The sequence below is a fragment of the Pristis pectinata genome, chromosome 16 (assembly GCF_009764475.1).
Source record: "Pristis pectinata isolate sPriPec2 chromosome 16, sPriPec2.1.pri, whole genome shotgun sequence".
NCBI classification, from domain to species: domain Eukaryota; kingdom Metazoa; phylum Chordata; class Chondrichthyes; order Rhinopristiformes; family Pristidae; genus Pristis; species Pristis pectinata.
The window spans coordinates 41,052,569-41,068,462 of NC_067420.1; the positions used below are offsets into that span (position 1 = coordinate 41,052,569).

At 45.0% G+C, this 15,894-nt stretch overlaps 2 protein-coding genes across 3 annotated transcripts in view; one reads left to right on the forward strand and one right to left on the reverse strand.

Annotated features, from left to right (window-relative positions):
• LOC127579052 (uncharacterized) overlaps positions 1–15,894 on the forward strand; it is a 407,687-nt gene that overhangs the window by 56,708 nt on the left and 335,085 nt on the right. The window lies entirely within an intron of this gene.
• The window catches only part of matn4 (matrilin 4), a 61,014-nt gene that overhangs the window by 6,004 nt on the left and 39,116 nt on the right, over positions 1–15,894 (reverse strand). For both annotated transcript variants that reach the window (XM_052031575.1, XM_052031576.1), the window contains 4 exons: positions 15,019–15,141; positions 10,451–10,573; positions 7,950–8,072; positions 5,088–5,210 (listed from right to left, as the gene is read on the reverse strand). In XM_052031575.1, coding sequence (XP_051887535.1) covers positions 5,088–5,210; positions 7,950–8,072; positions 10,451–10,573; positions 15,019–15,141 — 492 coding nt within the window. The remainder of the gene's footprint in view (positions 1–5,087; positions 5,211–7,949; positions 8,073–10,450; positions 10,574–15,018; positions 15,142–15,894) is intronic.

The window sequence follows — 15,894 nt, forward strand, 5'->3', positions numbered from 1 at the left end:
GCCACAGCTGTGGATCCTGGGCATTAACATATCTGGGCACCTTTTAACTTACAACCTCTCTGGCTTTAAATTATTAGTCATAAAAGTACTGGAAAAGGTTTGATTAATATGGTCCCATTTATTATAATTTGGAGCATGCTTGGTATCCAGTTGGGTTCGGAATCAGAAATAAAGTGGAGGGCAAAGAATGCAGGAGGAGTGTGAGACTTATGTTGATGCAGAGATAATCTCAGTTCCTGCTGGGCTGGTGGAAGTCTTCAACAGGGAACTGGAAACGCACCTGATTAAAAATAATTTTCAGGCCTATGGGAAGAAACGCAGGGGAGCCTTACTGGAGAGATTGTTCACAAAAGAGCTGGCCTGGACTCACCCATCATGAGTGGTAGTCCTCCTGTAACGATTGGATGAGTCTAGGAAGATGGGGCACCTCCTTGGACTCTCGCTGTCTTGGTGAAGCAGCCAGCATAATCAAAGACCCCACCCACCCGGTTCATTCTCTCTTCTCTCCTCTTCCATCAGGTAGAAGATACAGGAGCCTGAGGGCACGGACCACCAGGTTTAAGGACAGCTTCTATCCCACTGTGATAAGACTATTGAATGGTTCCCTTATACAATGAGATGGAATCTGACCTCACGATCTATCTTGTTGTGACCTTGCACCTTATTGCACTGGACTTTCTCTGTAGCTGTGACACTTTACTCTACTGTTATTGTTTTTACCTGTACTACCTCAATGCACTCTGTACTACTCAATGTAATTGCGCTGTGTAATGAACTGACCTGTACGAATGGTATGCAAGACAAGTTTTTCACTGTACCTCGGTACAAGTGACAATAATAAACCAATACAAATACCCTCTCAATATCAGGAAGAGGGAGTGAGATGTTTAGATGAAGGAGGTCTAGATAAAGCTCCAGGAGATCACCAGAGTTGGGAACCAGGTGATGTAAGGATTTCAGAGTGAAACCTCCTCACTCTGGTGAGTTGGACATTGTAGTGCTCCTGGGAGTTCCTTTGACAATGGGACGTTCCTTGGGACTCAACAAGACATAGGGATATATCGCACAGAGACAGGCCATTCAGTCCAACCAGTCCATGCTGGTGTCTCATCTCCATTTGAGCCTTATCCTGGTGGATGGTCACACTCTTTTCCCCAGTGTAGGGGAGTCTAAAATTGGAGGGACACACGAGATGCTGGAGGAACTCAGCAGGTCAAGCAGTAGCTATGGAGGGAAATGGACAGTCGACGTTTCAGGTCGAGAGCCTTCATCTGGACTGAAAGGTAGAGGGGAGAGAGCCAGTGTAGAGATGTGATGGGAAGGGGTGGAGCAAGAGCTGGCAGCTGATATGTGAAACTAGGGGTGAAGGGGGGAAGATTTAAAGGCGACCTGAGGAGCAACTTCTTCACCCAGACGGTGGTGGGCATGTGGAACAAGCTGCTAGAGGAAGTGGTAGAGGTAAGTAAAATTATGTTTAAAGGACATTTGGACAGGTTCACGGAGAGGAAAGGTTTAGAGGGATATGGGCCCAATGCAGGGAAATGTGACTAGCTTATAACTTAGGTAGGCAACATGGACAAGTTGGGCCAAAGGGCCTGTTTCCATGTTGTACAACAATATGAATCTATGAATCTACCAGTGCAGCCCCTCTTCCCTTCTCTCTCATATGTTGGTCCAACATCTCCGTTGAAGTATTTCAACTAATCCCTGTGGTAGCAAGGTCCACATTCTTACCACTCTTCTAACAAAACAAAAATATCACAAGGTCAGCATCATTGCTATTGCTGCCTGATAAATATTTTATCATCCAGTGCTGCAGTGGTAACACGGTAATACAGCTCCTCCATCAATGTCATGTTATTTCCATCCTTGCCAATAATGGACCAGGGTCAGAGCTTTGATTTGAAATGGTTCCAGATCCAACAGGCTCGATAACCAGAAGACTTGGGCTTAAAGAAACAGGCAGAACAACCAGAGTCATCTTGGGGAAACTTTTATTTCTACACAGCGAGTGCTTGTGTCCTAGGATGCACTGCCAGCTAGGAAGCAGATTTAATAGAACTTCATCAGGGAATTGAATTAATAATTGATGTGTCAATAAATGCTCTTGTTGCATTTGCTTGCCTCTGAATAAGTACATAAGAAAAGGATCAGGAGAAGGCCATATGCCCCCTTGAGCCTGCTCCAACATTCAACAAGATCTTGGAGTCAGACAGCATGGAAACAGGCCCTTCGGCCCACTGTTCCATGCCAACCCATTTGCACCGACCCTACACTAATCCCATTTTAGTCTCTCCGTGTTCCCATCAACTCCCCCCAGATTCTACCACTCACCTACACACTAGGGGCAATTTACAGTGGCCAATTTAACCTACTGACCCGCAGGACTTTAGGAGAAACTGAACTGTGGCTACAAGAGCAGGTCAGAGGCTAAGAATCCTGCAACGAATAACCCACATCTTAACTTCTCAAAGTCTGTTCAATATCTACAAGGCTTGAGTCAGGAGTGTGACTCAAGCCTTGTAGATATTGAACACTCTCCACTTGCCTGGGTGAGTGCAGCTTCAATAACACTCAAGAAGCTCGACACCATCCAGGACATAGGCACCCCATCCACACCCATTCACTCACCTCACTGTTGATGCACATTAGAAGCAGTTTGTACCATCTACAGGATGCACTGCAGCAACTCACGAAGACTCCTTAAGACAGCACCTTCCAAACCCACCACCTCTACCAGCTAGAAGGACAGGGCAGCAAAAGCACGGGGACACCACCCCCTGGGAGTTGCCTCCAAGCCACACACCATCCCGACTTGGAAATATATCGCCGTTCCTTCACCGTCGCTGGGCTTAGATGCTGGATCAGCCTGTGAAGCCAAAATCCCCTGAATGAATTAAGAAAGAGACCAGAGCACTTGGGGGAAACCCACGCGGTCACAGGGAGAACCTGCAAACTCCACACAGACAGCGTCCAAGATCAGGATCAAACCTGGGTTGCTGGAGCTGTGAGGAAGCAGGTCTATCTGCTGTGAAACTGTGCCGCCTCACTTGACTGATCTTTCACCTCAACATCATTTTCCTGCTCTTTCCGCAATGATTCCTCCAATAACTAGAAATCTATCAATCACAGTCTTGAATACAATTAATGACAGCCTTCAGGGTAGAGGATAGTGAAGGTTTACACCCTCTGAGTGAAGATGTATTTTCTCAAATCCATCCTAAATGGCTATGCCTTATTCTGAACCAATGACCCTCCAGTATAGACTCCTTTGCCCATCAACCGTATCAAGCATCTAAGAAATTTGTATGTTTCAATGAGGTGACCTATCATTCTTCCAAACTCTAGAGAACAGAGGCCTAGTCCATTCAAACTCAACTCATATGACACCAGTCTGACCGATATTCACTGTTCTCCATCTACAAAATGTATATCCTTTTTTTATCTATTAAAAAATTATCGTAGTCCTCCTGGTGTCTTAGTAAGGACCTAAATAATTGTCGTAAGACATCCTTATTCTTGTACTCAAATCCATTTGCAATAGAAGTCAACATACTATTTGTCTTCTAAAATTTCTGCAACAGTTTCGGGATTCAGGTCCCGCACCAGGAGTGAGCGTACAGAAAGCCAGACTGCACTGCAGCATTAAGAGGGTGCAGCACCATCGATGGTGCTGGTGTTTGGATTAGATGTCAAACCAAGGCCACCTCTCTATCAGACAGATGTAGAAGGTCCATGATCCTACTTCAGAGAAGTACAGGGCGGTTTCCTTATTGTCCTGGCTCAACCAACCTTTTCCTTTGACGGTCTTGTCTTTGGGAGCTTCTCGTCCACAAAATGTCTGCCACATTTCCTATATTGCAACAGTGGTTAATTCATTGACTGTAAAGCAATTCAGGGTGTTCTGAAAGGGAGGTACAATTAAGGTATGAATCTTTATTCTTTCTCTTGACTAAAAATGTTATGTATATTTATGGATAGGGGATGGGATTAATGGAATAAATAGCTGGTATGGACATGATGGGCCAAATGGCCCTCTCTAATTAAGTATTATTCAATGTTTTGTGTTCCCAGTTTATTATTAGTCATTCTATTACATCAGTAGTGAGCTGCAAGACTTGGATCAAAGATAACATGCCAACTTCAGAAGGTTGATGGTCTGGGTTCAAGTGCAACTCCAGAGTCAAGAGCCGACAAGCAGGGTTGACACACCAGTGTGGTACTGAGGCAATACTTCCTTTTGGATGAGATGTTAAACAAGCCCGAGTGTCCCACAGCACTTCTTTGAAGAAGAAACCAGGGAGATATTGAAGATAGAAGTTGGGATGTTATGTTGCAGTTGTACGAGGTGGTGAAGCCGCACCTGGAGTACTATGCACAATTTTGGCCGCCCTGTTATAAGAAAGACGTCATTAAGCTGGAAAGAGTGTACAGAAGATTTGCGAGAATGTTGCCAGGACTCAAGCACCTGAATTCTAGGGAGAAGTTGGGCAGACTAGGACTTTATTCCTTGGAGTGTAGGAGACTGAGGGGTGATCATATAGCACTGTATAACATCACGAGGGGCATAGATAGGGTGAATGCACACAGTCTTTTTTCCAGAGAAAGGGATCCAAAAAACTAGAGGGCATGGGTCTAAAGTGAGGTGAGAAAGATTTAAAAGGGACCTGAGAGACAACTTCATGCAGACGGTGGTGCATATATGGAAACAGCTACCAGAGGAAATGGTTGAGGCAGGTACAATAACATTTGGATAAGTACATGTATGGGAAAGGTTTAGAGGGATACGAGCCAAATTCAGGCAAATAGGACTAGCTCAGGAAGGCACCTTGGTCGGCATGGATGAGTTGGGCTGAAGGGCCTGTTTCCGTGCTGTATTACTCTTATGACTGTATTTCAGTGTCCTAGACAACATCTTGAAAGCCACTCTATAGCAGCAAGGTTCCTTTATAAAGCCCTCAGATTACATGCCATATACAGATTGACAAATAAGGAACAGCTTGAAATTAGCCAGAGATAGGAGGTCTCAAAATGATGAACTTAAAGGCAGAGAAGAGCCATGGAAACCCCACCATGGTCCCACTTACCCTTACAGGTTTTGCCATCACTCTGCAGTTCAAACCCATCCCGACATGTGCAGTAGTATCCATTGAGGACATTCACACATTCATGCTGGCAGCTGTGGTTTCCAAACGAACAGTAATTCACCACTATAGGGAGGAAAGATTTGGACAGGCTAGGCTTGTATCCACTGAAGTTCAGAGAAAGTGACAGGAGATTTGATTGAAACCTGTAATATCCTGAGGGGGCTTGGCAGGGTGGATGTGGAGAGGATGTTTCCCTGTGCGGGGGTCTAGAATTCGGGGGTCACTGTTGGAAACTAATTGGGTATCCATTTAAGACAGAGATAAGGTGAAGTCTTTTCTCTCAGATGGTCTTTAAAACTGCCTTCCTCAAGGATGGTCAGGACAGAGTCTCTGAGTATTTTAAAGGCTGAGTTAGGTTATCAATATATAAGGGGGTGAAAGGTTATGGGGATTAGAAGAGAATGTGGAATTGAGGTTATAATTAGATTAGCCATGATCTTGTTGAATGGCGGAGCAGGTTTGAGAGACTGAATGGCCTACTCCTGCTCCAAATTCACGAGTTTGAAGGATCCTACACATCTTAGTGTCAATGCTACATCACTGGGCAATGCTTTAACCCAATCAGCAGATAGATAACCAGCCTAATAAGCACTCAGTTTGGATCAGAATGATACGTCTCCATTGAGTTAACATGGACTGACTTGTTAGATGAACATTCAAAGCCTTTGCAAGGTACAGTATCGTTTGATGTTGAATTATTGCCAGGGTTGAGAGTCTGAGTAAATGGTTGCATGTAGAAACATGCACTGTGCTCTCTTTAGGGATGGTATCAGGTGCAGGGTGTGGGAGGTGATCACTGGAACAGCTCGAGAGTGTAGAGGCACCACCTCACAGCAGTGGACCCGAGGTCCCAATCGCAGTTCCCCATCCACCAGATTCAAACAGGTGCCAGGCCCAGGCTGTGTTCCTCCCCTCCCTCGTAAACTCACGCGAGGGGGCAACGCTGGCAAGGGCAGCATTTAGTACCCATCTTGATTCATTTTTGGTCCAAGTAACGGCCATGTCATCAGTTCAGGGCTAATCTTTCAGCATGGAAAGGTCTGACTGGATAAGATTTGTAGATTTCCTTCTGTAAAGCCCCTCGGTACACCTTCTGCAGGATCTTTATGACAATCTATTAGTTTCATAGTCACCATTACTAATATTAAGTTCTAATTCCAAATTTTTGCAACTGATAAGTTGAATTTAAATGGGATTTGAGCTCCATTCTCTGGATCATCAGTCTCTCAGGTATATTAGTTATCGTAAAACTCCAATAATCCGGCAGCTTTGGGACTTTGCCAGTGCAGGATGAGCAGTCTTTCTGGACTATTGGATGTTATTTCCATTAACACATAAGCACAATTTCATTTCATTCTTTATACGTTATACAGCAATAGAGTAAATGAACTTGTTGAGTTTAGAGGAAGCATATAGTATACATGCACTCAGGACCCTGGCTCTGGCTGCAAACCCTTCCCACATTCCTGACCCTGATATTCCAGACACCAAATCTAGTTCCAGCCACACAGTTGGCCCGCAGTCTGGTTCCCAGCCCCCGCCACACCCCCAGATTCCCGGCACCCCTCGCACACCCAACTTGCTCTCTAGACCCCCGCTCACTTTCCAGACTAATGAGTGAGCCAGTTGCTGGGCTGTCAGGATTCCCAAACAATCCAATGCCAGGATATCGACGGTTTAGTGGCCCTCAGTACCCACCCCAGAGGTAGTTGTAGATCCCTTTGAGGAAGACCACCTCTTCCTCAGCACATCTGAGCTGTCCGTGGTGGCTGAGATGGGAGGTAAGTTACATAAACTCCTCACAATGAGGGGATGGATCAAAAAGTATGTCCAGAAGGGGTGGTCTCTCCCAAGAGGGGTAAGTAGAGAGTAACTCTGCTAACGATCTCCCAACAGTGGTATCAGAGAGTCCAAACTAGACCATAAGACACAGGAGCAGAATTAGGCCATTTGGCCCATCGAGTCTGCTCCGCCATTCAATCATTGCTGATTTATTTTTCCCTCTCAACCCCACTGTTCTGGCTTCTCCCCATAACCTTTGACACCCTAGCTAATCAAGAACCTTTCAACCTCCGCTTTAAATATACCCAGTGACTTGGCCTCCACAGCTGTCTGTGGCAATGAATTCCACAGATTCACCACCCTCTGGCTAAAGAAGTTCTTCCTCATCTCTTTTCTAAAGGGACATCCTTCTATTCTGAGGCTGTGCCCTCTGGTCCTAGACTCTCCCACCACTGGAAACATCCTCTCCATGTCCACTCTTTCCAGGCCTTTCAATATTCAGTGGGTTTCAATGAGATCCCCCTCATCGTTCTAAACTCCAGTGAGTACTGGCCCAGAGCTATCAAAAGTTAACGTTAACCATTTCATCCCTGGGATCATTCTCATAAACATTCTCTGGACCCTCTCCAATGCCAGCACATCCTTCCTTAGACATGGTGCCCAAAACTGCTCACAATACTTCAAATGTGGTCTGACTAATGCCTTATAAAGCCTCAGCATTACATCCTTGCTTTTATATTCTAGTCCTAGAATAAGACTAGATTTTAGTCCTCTCCCTTACTGAGAGGACTAGTCCTATCACCTAGTCCTCACCCTTACTGAACCTCTGGTTGACCACTTCGAACTAATAGAAAAATAGAAAATAACCTTGGCTAGAAGAAAGACTATGAGGGACTATCTGGATTGCTTGTACCTTGTGCTGGAACAGACATGATGGGCTAAACGGCCTTTTCCCATGATCTAACCATTCCATGAACCCCTCAGCACCAAGCAGAGACAAACCAGCGGCCCTGTACTCACTGCTGCAGGTCTTTTTGTCCTGGTTGAGGGTGTACCCAGGTCGACAGCGGCAGTAGAACGAGCCAGGGGTGCTGACACAGACATGCTCACAGCCGTGGTCTCCCAGGTCACAGAGGTTGAGCGCTGGAGAGAAAGAGCATGACTTGGCTTGACGTTACCCCACAGTGGGAAAGAGAGGAAAGGCAGCATGGTGTGCAAGGCAAATGTGGGTTCACCACCCCCTGAGATTGGGGACTGGGACTCAGAGATGATGGGGAAACTGAACACTGACCCTGTACAATAATGTTGGGTTTAAGCCACCACATGTTACATCACCAAGTTTACTTGCATGATTTCCCTGAAGGCGTTTACAGAAAAATTACTCCTTTTCTGCCTCAGTAAAGCAACCAGCATTATCAAAGATCCCCTCCCACCCTGAACATTCTCTCTTCTCCTCCCTTCCACCAGGCAGAAGATACAAAAGCTTGAAAACACGTACCACCAGGCTCAAGGACAGCTTCTATCCCACTGTTATAAGACTACTAAATGGACTTCTTGGTGCATTAAAGATGAAATTCTTGACCTCACAATCTACTTCGTTATGACCCTTGCACCTATTGTCTGTAACTGTAACTGTAACACTATATTCTGCATTCTGTTGCAACAGACACAAAATGCTGGAGGAACTCAGCAGGTCACGCAGCATCTGTGGAGGGAAATAAACAGTCGACGTTTCGGGTCAAGACCCTTCATCAGGAAACGTCGACTGTTTATTTCCCTCCATGGATGCTGCCTGACCTGCTGAGTTCCTCCAGCATTTTGTGTGTGTTGCTCCAGATTCCAGCATCTGCAGAATCTCATGTGTCTCTGTCATACTGCATTATGTTATTGCTTTTCCCTTGTACTGCCTCAATGTACTTTTTTTTTAAATGATCTGTATGGATGGCATGCAAAACAAAGTTTTTCACTGTACCTCGGCACATGTGACAATAATAAACCTATTCCAATTCTGTTTGTACCGTGATTTGCTATGTTGCCTGCCTATGCCCACTCCTCAACTGTGGACCCTCATCCACTTTGTTAACTCCAGACGTGGCCATTCCAATGCTGTCCTAACCGGCCCACACCTTCCATCCTCAATCAACCCAAACTCATCGAACCCTCTACCGCTAGGGTCCTAGAGATCACCAAGCCCTGGTCACCCATTGCTCTTGTGCTCACTCAGGTACGACAGCTCATGATCTCATGACGCTCAGATTTAAAAATTCTCACCTTGGCTTTCAAACGCCTCCATGGTCCCACTTTTTCCTATCTCTGCAACCTCTCCAGCACTCAGATCTCTGTGGTTTGTCCAGATTTGGCCTTGTGTTACTCTTGGTTTTAGTCATCTCAGTGTTAGCGAACTGTAGCTATCAAATTTCCTCCAAAACCTTTTCACCTTCTTCCTTAAAGAGTCTTTTTAAACCTTGATTGGCATGGACGAGTTGGGCAGAAGGGTCTGTTTCAGTGCTATGTAACCCTATGACTCTAAAGCTCAGTTAAATGTCTTGGTAGCTGTTTAAGTTTCTCCTCACGTGGCTCCTCACCACGGAAGCAGTTCCTTTGGCCCACTGACATCTCAAAGTCACAGTTGAGTTTATTGTCACATGCACAAGTCCATGTGTGCACAGGTGCAATGAAAAACTTACTTGCAGCAGCACCACAGGCACATGGCATCAGATACACAACATTCACAAGAGAAATATAAATTAAACATAAATTATAACAATTTTTAAAAGAAGGAACACAATTACACCATAAACAAGTAAACAAAGTCCATTGTAGTGCAAGGTGGTCACAGTGTTGCTTTACTGAGGCAGTGATTAGGGTTGTGCCGGTCGGTTCAGGAACCGAATGATTGAAGGGAAGTAGCTGTTCCTGAACCTGGTGGTGTGGGACTTCAGGCTTCTGTACCTCCTGGCACGGAGGAGGGGCATGAGGTGTCTTATACCCAGTTACACTAATGTTGATGTTTAATTGATAACAGCCCCATCAAGTGGATTGACTTTGCTTTACTAGGTGCTGCGTGAGTACAGGGGACTGGTGTGTTGACTGCTTTTGGGTCAAAGGGCCATGAGGGAGTGCTGTACTCTCTGAAGTGGTGCCTTCTGGATGAAACATTAAACCCAGGCCCTACCTATGCTCTCAACAGGCATCACTGCTAACAGGGGTGAGGAAAAGATTCAGCACTACGATGGTCTGAACATGAGGAAGAATTAAAGTGACAAGCTGAGGGTAGTGTCCGGGGCACAGGGTTTAGCTGTGGGACATAATACAAGAAATTGGCGATGACCCTGTTTACCAAGAATTAGGACTTGCATGTCTCCAGGGCAAGGACTGGCGTCTGGGCACTGGGGCATTAATAAATGGTAAACTCAGTGACGCAGGCTTTGCGACATTAACACCTTCGAGTTTCTGAAGAATTTCTGACGGGTGTGGCAGGAATTGTGGACTGGATACAGCGCGAAGGAAGGAATACTCACGAGAGCAGGTCTTCTCGTCCCGGTTGAGGGTGTAGCCAGATCGACAGCGGCAGTAGAACGAGCCAGGGGTGCTGACGCAGATGTGCTCACAGCCGTGGTCCCCCAGGTCACAGAGATTAATGGCTGGAAGGAGGAGATGGTGGTGGGTGAGTTTTTGGGGAAAGGTTACAATAATGGGCCCCATGGATCAAACCGGTCAAATGTGATACAGTCTACCTAGTTCCATATCAATAGAAACCCACGTTCATCAATATAAACCAGTGAAGCAAAACGACAGAGTTGCGAAAAGTGCATGTGGACAGAAGATGGGAGAAACGGGTAAAAGTGTCAACATCCAATTCAAGGTTACACATTAAATAGGATAAGAAATAGAGGCGGGGTCGATTATACAACTCATTGAGCCTTCTCCCCCATTTAATAAGATCATTGCTGATCCTGTGCCTCAAAATCATTTTCCGGCTTGACCCCCCATATCAGTTTGCTTCAGGATGAGGTTCCTGGGCCACAGTATCCTCCTCAAAACCATCCAGTCTGCTGTGTTAAATGTTAGGTGTCCACAGATGCATTAAGTGCACATGAAATGTACACTTAGCGCTTACAAAACCCTTGTGAGATTTTCACTGTGGAATTCAAACACAGAGCTTCAAGTTGACCTTAAAGAATTTTCAAGTATCTGCTCCAACGTCCTATAGTTTTATGTGGTAACCACTCTCACCCAGCTGAATTATCTAACACAATTCCATAAGAGATTAATTTTGATGGCCTCGTTCCTTATTAAATCAAATTTTAACAATTTCCTTTCCCAGAGCCTTGTTCAATACCCCCCATCTTCCTTCTACCTCAAGTGCTTATCTTCTTAGAATGTTTTCTTCCTTTAATAAACTATTCCTGATCTGTCAGACTAACCTGTAGTTACAAGAGTTGGGACATCATGTTACAGCTGTACAAGATGTTGGTGAGACCGCACTTGGAGTATTGTGTGCAGTTCTGGTCACCCAGCTAGAGGAAGTATGTCATGAAGCTGGAAAGGGTACAGAAAAGATTCACGAGGATGTTACTGGACTGGAGAGCTTGAGTTATAAGGAGAGGCTGGGATTTTTATCCCTGGAATGTAAGAGGCTTGAGGGGTGATATTATAGAGGTACATAAAATCATGAGGAGCATAGATAAGTTGAATGTTCACAATCTTATTCCCAGGGTAGGGAAGTCTAAAACTAGTGGGCATAGGTTTAAGGTGGGAGGGGAAAGATTTAAAGGGAACCTGAGGGGATACTTTTTCCACACAGAGTGTGGTGGGTATATGGAACGAGCTGCCAGACGAAGTGGTAGAGGCGGGTACAATTACAACATTTAAAAGACATTTGGACAGGTTCATGGGTAGTAAAGGTTTAGAGGGATATGGGCCAAACGCAGGAAAGTGGGACTAGTTGAGCTAGGCACTTTGGTCGGCATGGACAAGATGGGCTGAGGGGCCTGTTTCTGTGCTGTATAACTCTATGACTCTAATGCGTTGTGTTCTGCCTCTCAAATTCTGTTCCACTGAAACCATTAGATGTCAGTGACCAACCAGGCATTGTCTCAGGAGGAATCCATTCTGCACAACGTGTTACTAAATATATATATTTTTTTAATTTGCTCTTGAGGTGTGTATGTAATTAGCAAGGTTGGCATTTATTATCCAATCACTAAATACTCCCAAACTGCATAGCTGTAGGACCATTTCAGAGGGATTTTGAGGATCCACCCGGATTGGTTGGTCTGGAGTCACATATGGGTCAAGCTAGATAAAGATAACAGTTTTCATTAAAGTCATCAGTGAACCAGGTGGGTTTTTACAATACTCTGACAGTTTCATGGTTGGCATTACCAAGATGTTTTTTAATTTCTAATTCATTTAATTACTTAAATTTAAATTCCTTAGTTGATGTGGTGAGATTTGAAGTCAACTAAGTCAACAGTCCAGGCTGCTGAATACTGAACCATCCAGCTACTGATCTCCGAACTACAGCTTTTAATTAGGCTTGCTGCCTAAAGGCAGCCTTAATTTAATAGTTCAGTGGTCACTGCGTCTTATTACACAGAACAGTTTCTTCTAATTCAATTTCTAGGCAATCTTCCACTGATTCTCAAAACCCTTTACAAACTAAACAACCTCTATCATACTATACAATCCAGAGGCCTGGGCTAACAGTCCAGGATCTAGAGTTCAAATCCCACCATGGGGTTCTCTGAAGTTTAAATTCACATTTATAGCCTAGAAAATGACAATGATGCCCACAAAATCTACTGAATTATTGTAAAAACACATCTGCTTCATAACATCCTTCTGCCGAGCAAGCCTGCTATCCTCATCTGCAGAGTCGTGTATACCCACCCCATGTGGTTAGAGTCACAGACACAGAAATAGGCCCTTCGGCCCACCAAGTCAGTACAATACAGATAAGTGTGAGGTGATGCATTTTGGAAAGTCAAACCAGCGTAGGACTTATACTATGAACGGTAGGGCACTAGGGAGTGTAATGGAGCAGAGGGACCTAGGAGCACAAGTCCAAAGTTCATTGAAAGTTGCGTCACAGGTAGACAGGGTGGTGAGAAAAGCGTTTAGCACATTGGCCTTCATCAGTCAGGGCAATGAGTATAGGAGTTGGGACATTATGTTGAAGTTGTATAAGTCGTTGGTAAGGCTGCACTTGATGTACAATTTTGGTCACCCTGTTATAGGAAAGATGTGGTTAAACTGGAAAGAGTGCAGAAAAGATTTATGAGGATGTTGCCAGGACTCGAGGGTATAAGTTATAGGGAGAGGTTGGCCAGGCTAGGTTTTTATTCCTTGGAACGTAGGAGAATGAGGGGTGACCTTATAGAGGTTTATAAAATCATGAGAGGCATAGATAAGGTGGATGGTAACAGTCTTTTCCCCAGGGTCGGGGAGTCTGAACTAGGGGGCATAGATTTAGGGTGAGAGGGGAAAGACTTAAGGGACCTGAGGGGCAACTTTTCCACATAGAGGGTGGTGAGTATATGGAACGAGCTGCCAGAGGAAGTGGTTGAGGAAGGTACAACAGTATCATTTAAGAAGCACTTGGATAGGTACATGGAGGGGCGGGGCTTAGAAGGGATATGGGCCGAACGCAGGAAATTGGGACTAGCTGGGTGGGCCCCGTGGTCGGCATGGACTGATTGGGCTGAAGGGCCAGTATCTGTGCTGTATTGCTCTATGACTCTAAGTCCATGCCTACCATGAAACACCCATTTACACTAATCCTACACTAATCCTATTTTATTCTCCCCACAATCCCATCAACTCCCCACAGATTCTACCACTGATCTACGTACTAGGGGCAAATTACAGTGATTATTTAACCCTCCAACCCGCACGTCTTTGGGATATGGGAGGAAACTGGATCACCCAGGGGAAATCCACATGGTCACAAGGACAACGTGCAAACTCCACACAGACAGCACCCAAGGTCAGGATTGTATCCAGGTCACTGATAGAAGTTCTGGTAGAAGTCTATAAAATTAGGAGAGGCATAGACAGGGTAGACAGTCAGAATCTTTCTCCTAAGGTAGAAATCTCAAATACATGCACTTAAGATGAGAGGGGGAAAGTTTAAAGGAGATGTGCGGGGCAAGTTTTTTTACACAGAGAGTGGTGGGTGCCTGGAACGGGCTGCCAGGGGTGGTGGTGGAGGCAGATACGATAGAGGTGTTTAAGAGGCTGTTAGACAAAAATATGAAGATGCAGGGAGTGGAGGGATGTGGATTATGTGCTGGCAGAAGAGATTTAGTTTAATTTGGCACCGTGTTCGGCACAGACATTGTGGGCCGAAGGGCCTGTTCCTGTGCTGTACTGTTCTATGTTCTATGTTCTATGACACTGGAGCATGAGGGAGCAGATCTATCAGCTGCATCATTGTAGTTTATTTTTATATACCTTCTGAAATGGCTGCATCGATCCCTCAGTTGACATCCAGGCCCTGAAGAATTAATTAAAGAAACTCCTTCTCTCCAGAAAAGAACCCGCCTGTTCACTCTTCTCTGATAGTCTGATGCTAATCATTTCTCCTTATCTGCTAGCATCTCTCTTTCCTTTCTGTAATATGGAGACCCAAAATGAGCAATGTGCTCCAAACAGAGTTGTGTACGTTAAATTGTTCTGCAATTTAGACTGATTCCTCTTTACACAACAAATAAAATTATGTATGCCTAAGTTACTTTCAAGACTTCAGCACAATCTGATTAACTCGTGAGCAACAGACAACCTGCGTGAGGAGCTCAGTGGGACGAGCAACATCACTGGGGGAAAGGAATTGTTGACTTTCAGGTCCTGATGGGGTTTTGACCTTTCCCCCCCACAGATGCTGCCCGACCCACTGAGTTCCTCCAGCAGATTGTTTGTTGTTCCTGATTCCAGTATCTGCAGTCTCTTGTGTCTCCTGATTAATCTTGCCTCACCAAAAGTGATTAAAAAAAGATTTTGACAGATGGAAGTCAAGCAGATAAATTGGAATCATGGTTAAAGAATAATTATGTGCAGCGTTAGTACCGAGTGATGAAATACTGACCACTGCAAGTCCTCTTGTCCTGGTTCAGTCTGAATCCTTCACGACAACTGCATCTGTAGGATCCTGGGGAACTGATACAAATCTGCTCACAATCGTGGTCTCCGTGGGAGCATAGGTCGATGGCTATGGAGACACACAGGAGTTTTGAACAATTTTTTGCCTTTTTTAATCCTCCCACCTGTGTTTTTATTTCAAAAGTCATCACTTGCCCCATTTAGTGCAAGGACCAAGTACTGACAGACCAGATACAATAAGACCAGGTTAAACCCCTGCTCCAACCTCAGATTCAGCATCTTGTACAGGATGAGTGCATTTTAAGTGAGCCTTGCAGGCTGTCCCTGTGGCTCTGAGGGAGCTTCCCAGCTTTATTCCTCATCTGATTTTCCCAGTGACTTCCGGCTGGTACCTTCTGGTCTCTTATCTGTAGGATAGGAGCCTGGTTTGGTGTCTGACTGTGGCTCTGGGGTTCAAAACCTCTCAGAGAGGTTAGAGTCATAGAGTCACACAGCATGGAAACAGGCCCTTCGACCCAACGGGTCCATGCCGACCAAGATTCCCATCTAAATTAGTCCCATTTGCCCATGTTTGGCCCATATCCCACTAAGACTTTCCCATCCATGTACCTATCCATTCCGGGTGCCAACATTACCAGGACCTAATCAATGGACTTTGCACGTTGTTAATGTATGTGATTTACTAGGTTAGGAAGAACAGAGGGAAGTCTTCATTCCAGTGGGCAGTGAGTTAAAAGAAACTTGATAACTTGGTAACAAAACAGTGAACACCAGCAATTAACTTTTGCAACGTGATGAAAAAGTATCATTACATCTTCAATGTGTGCCAGACACTCTTTGATACAGTTTAAGGTAGTCCACA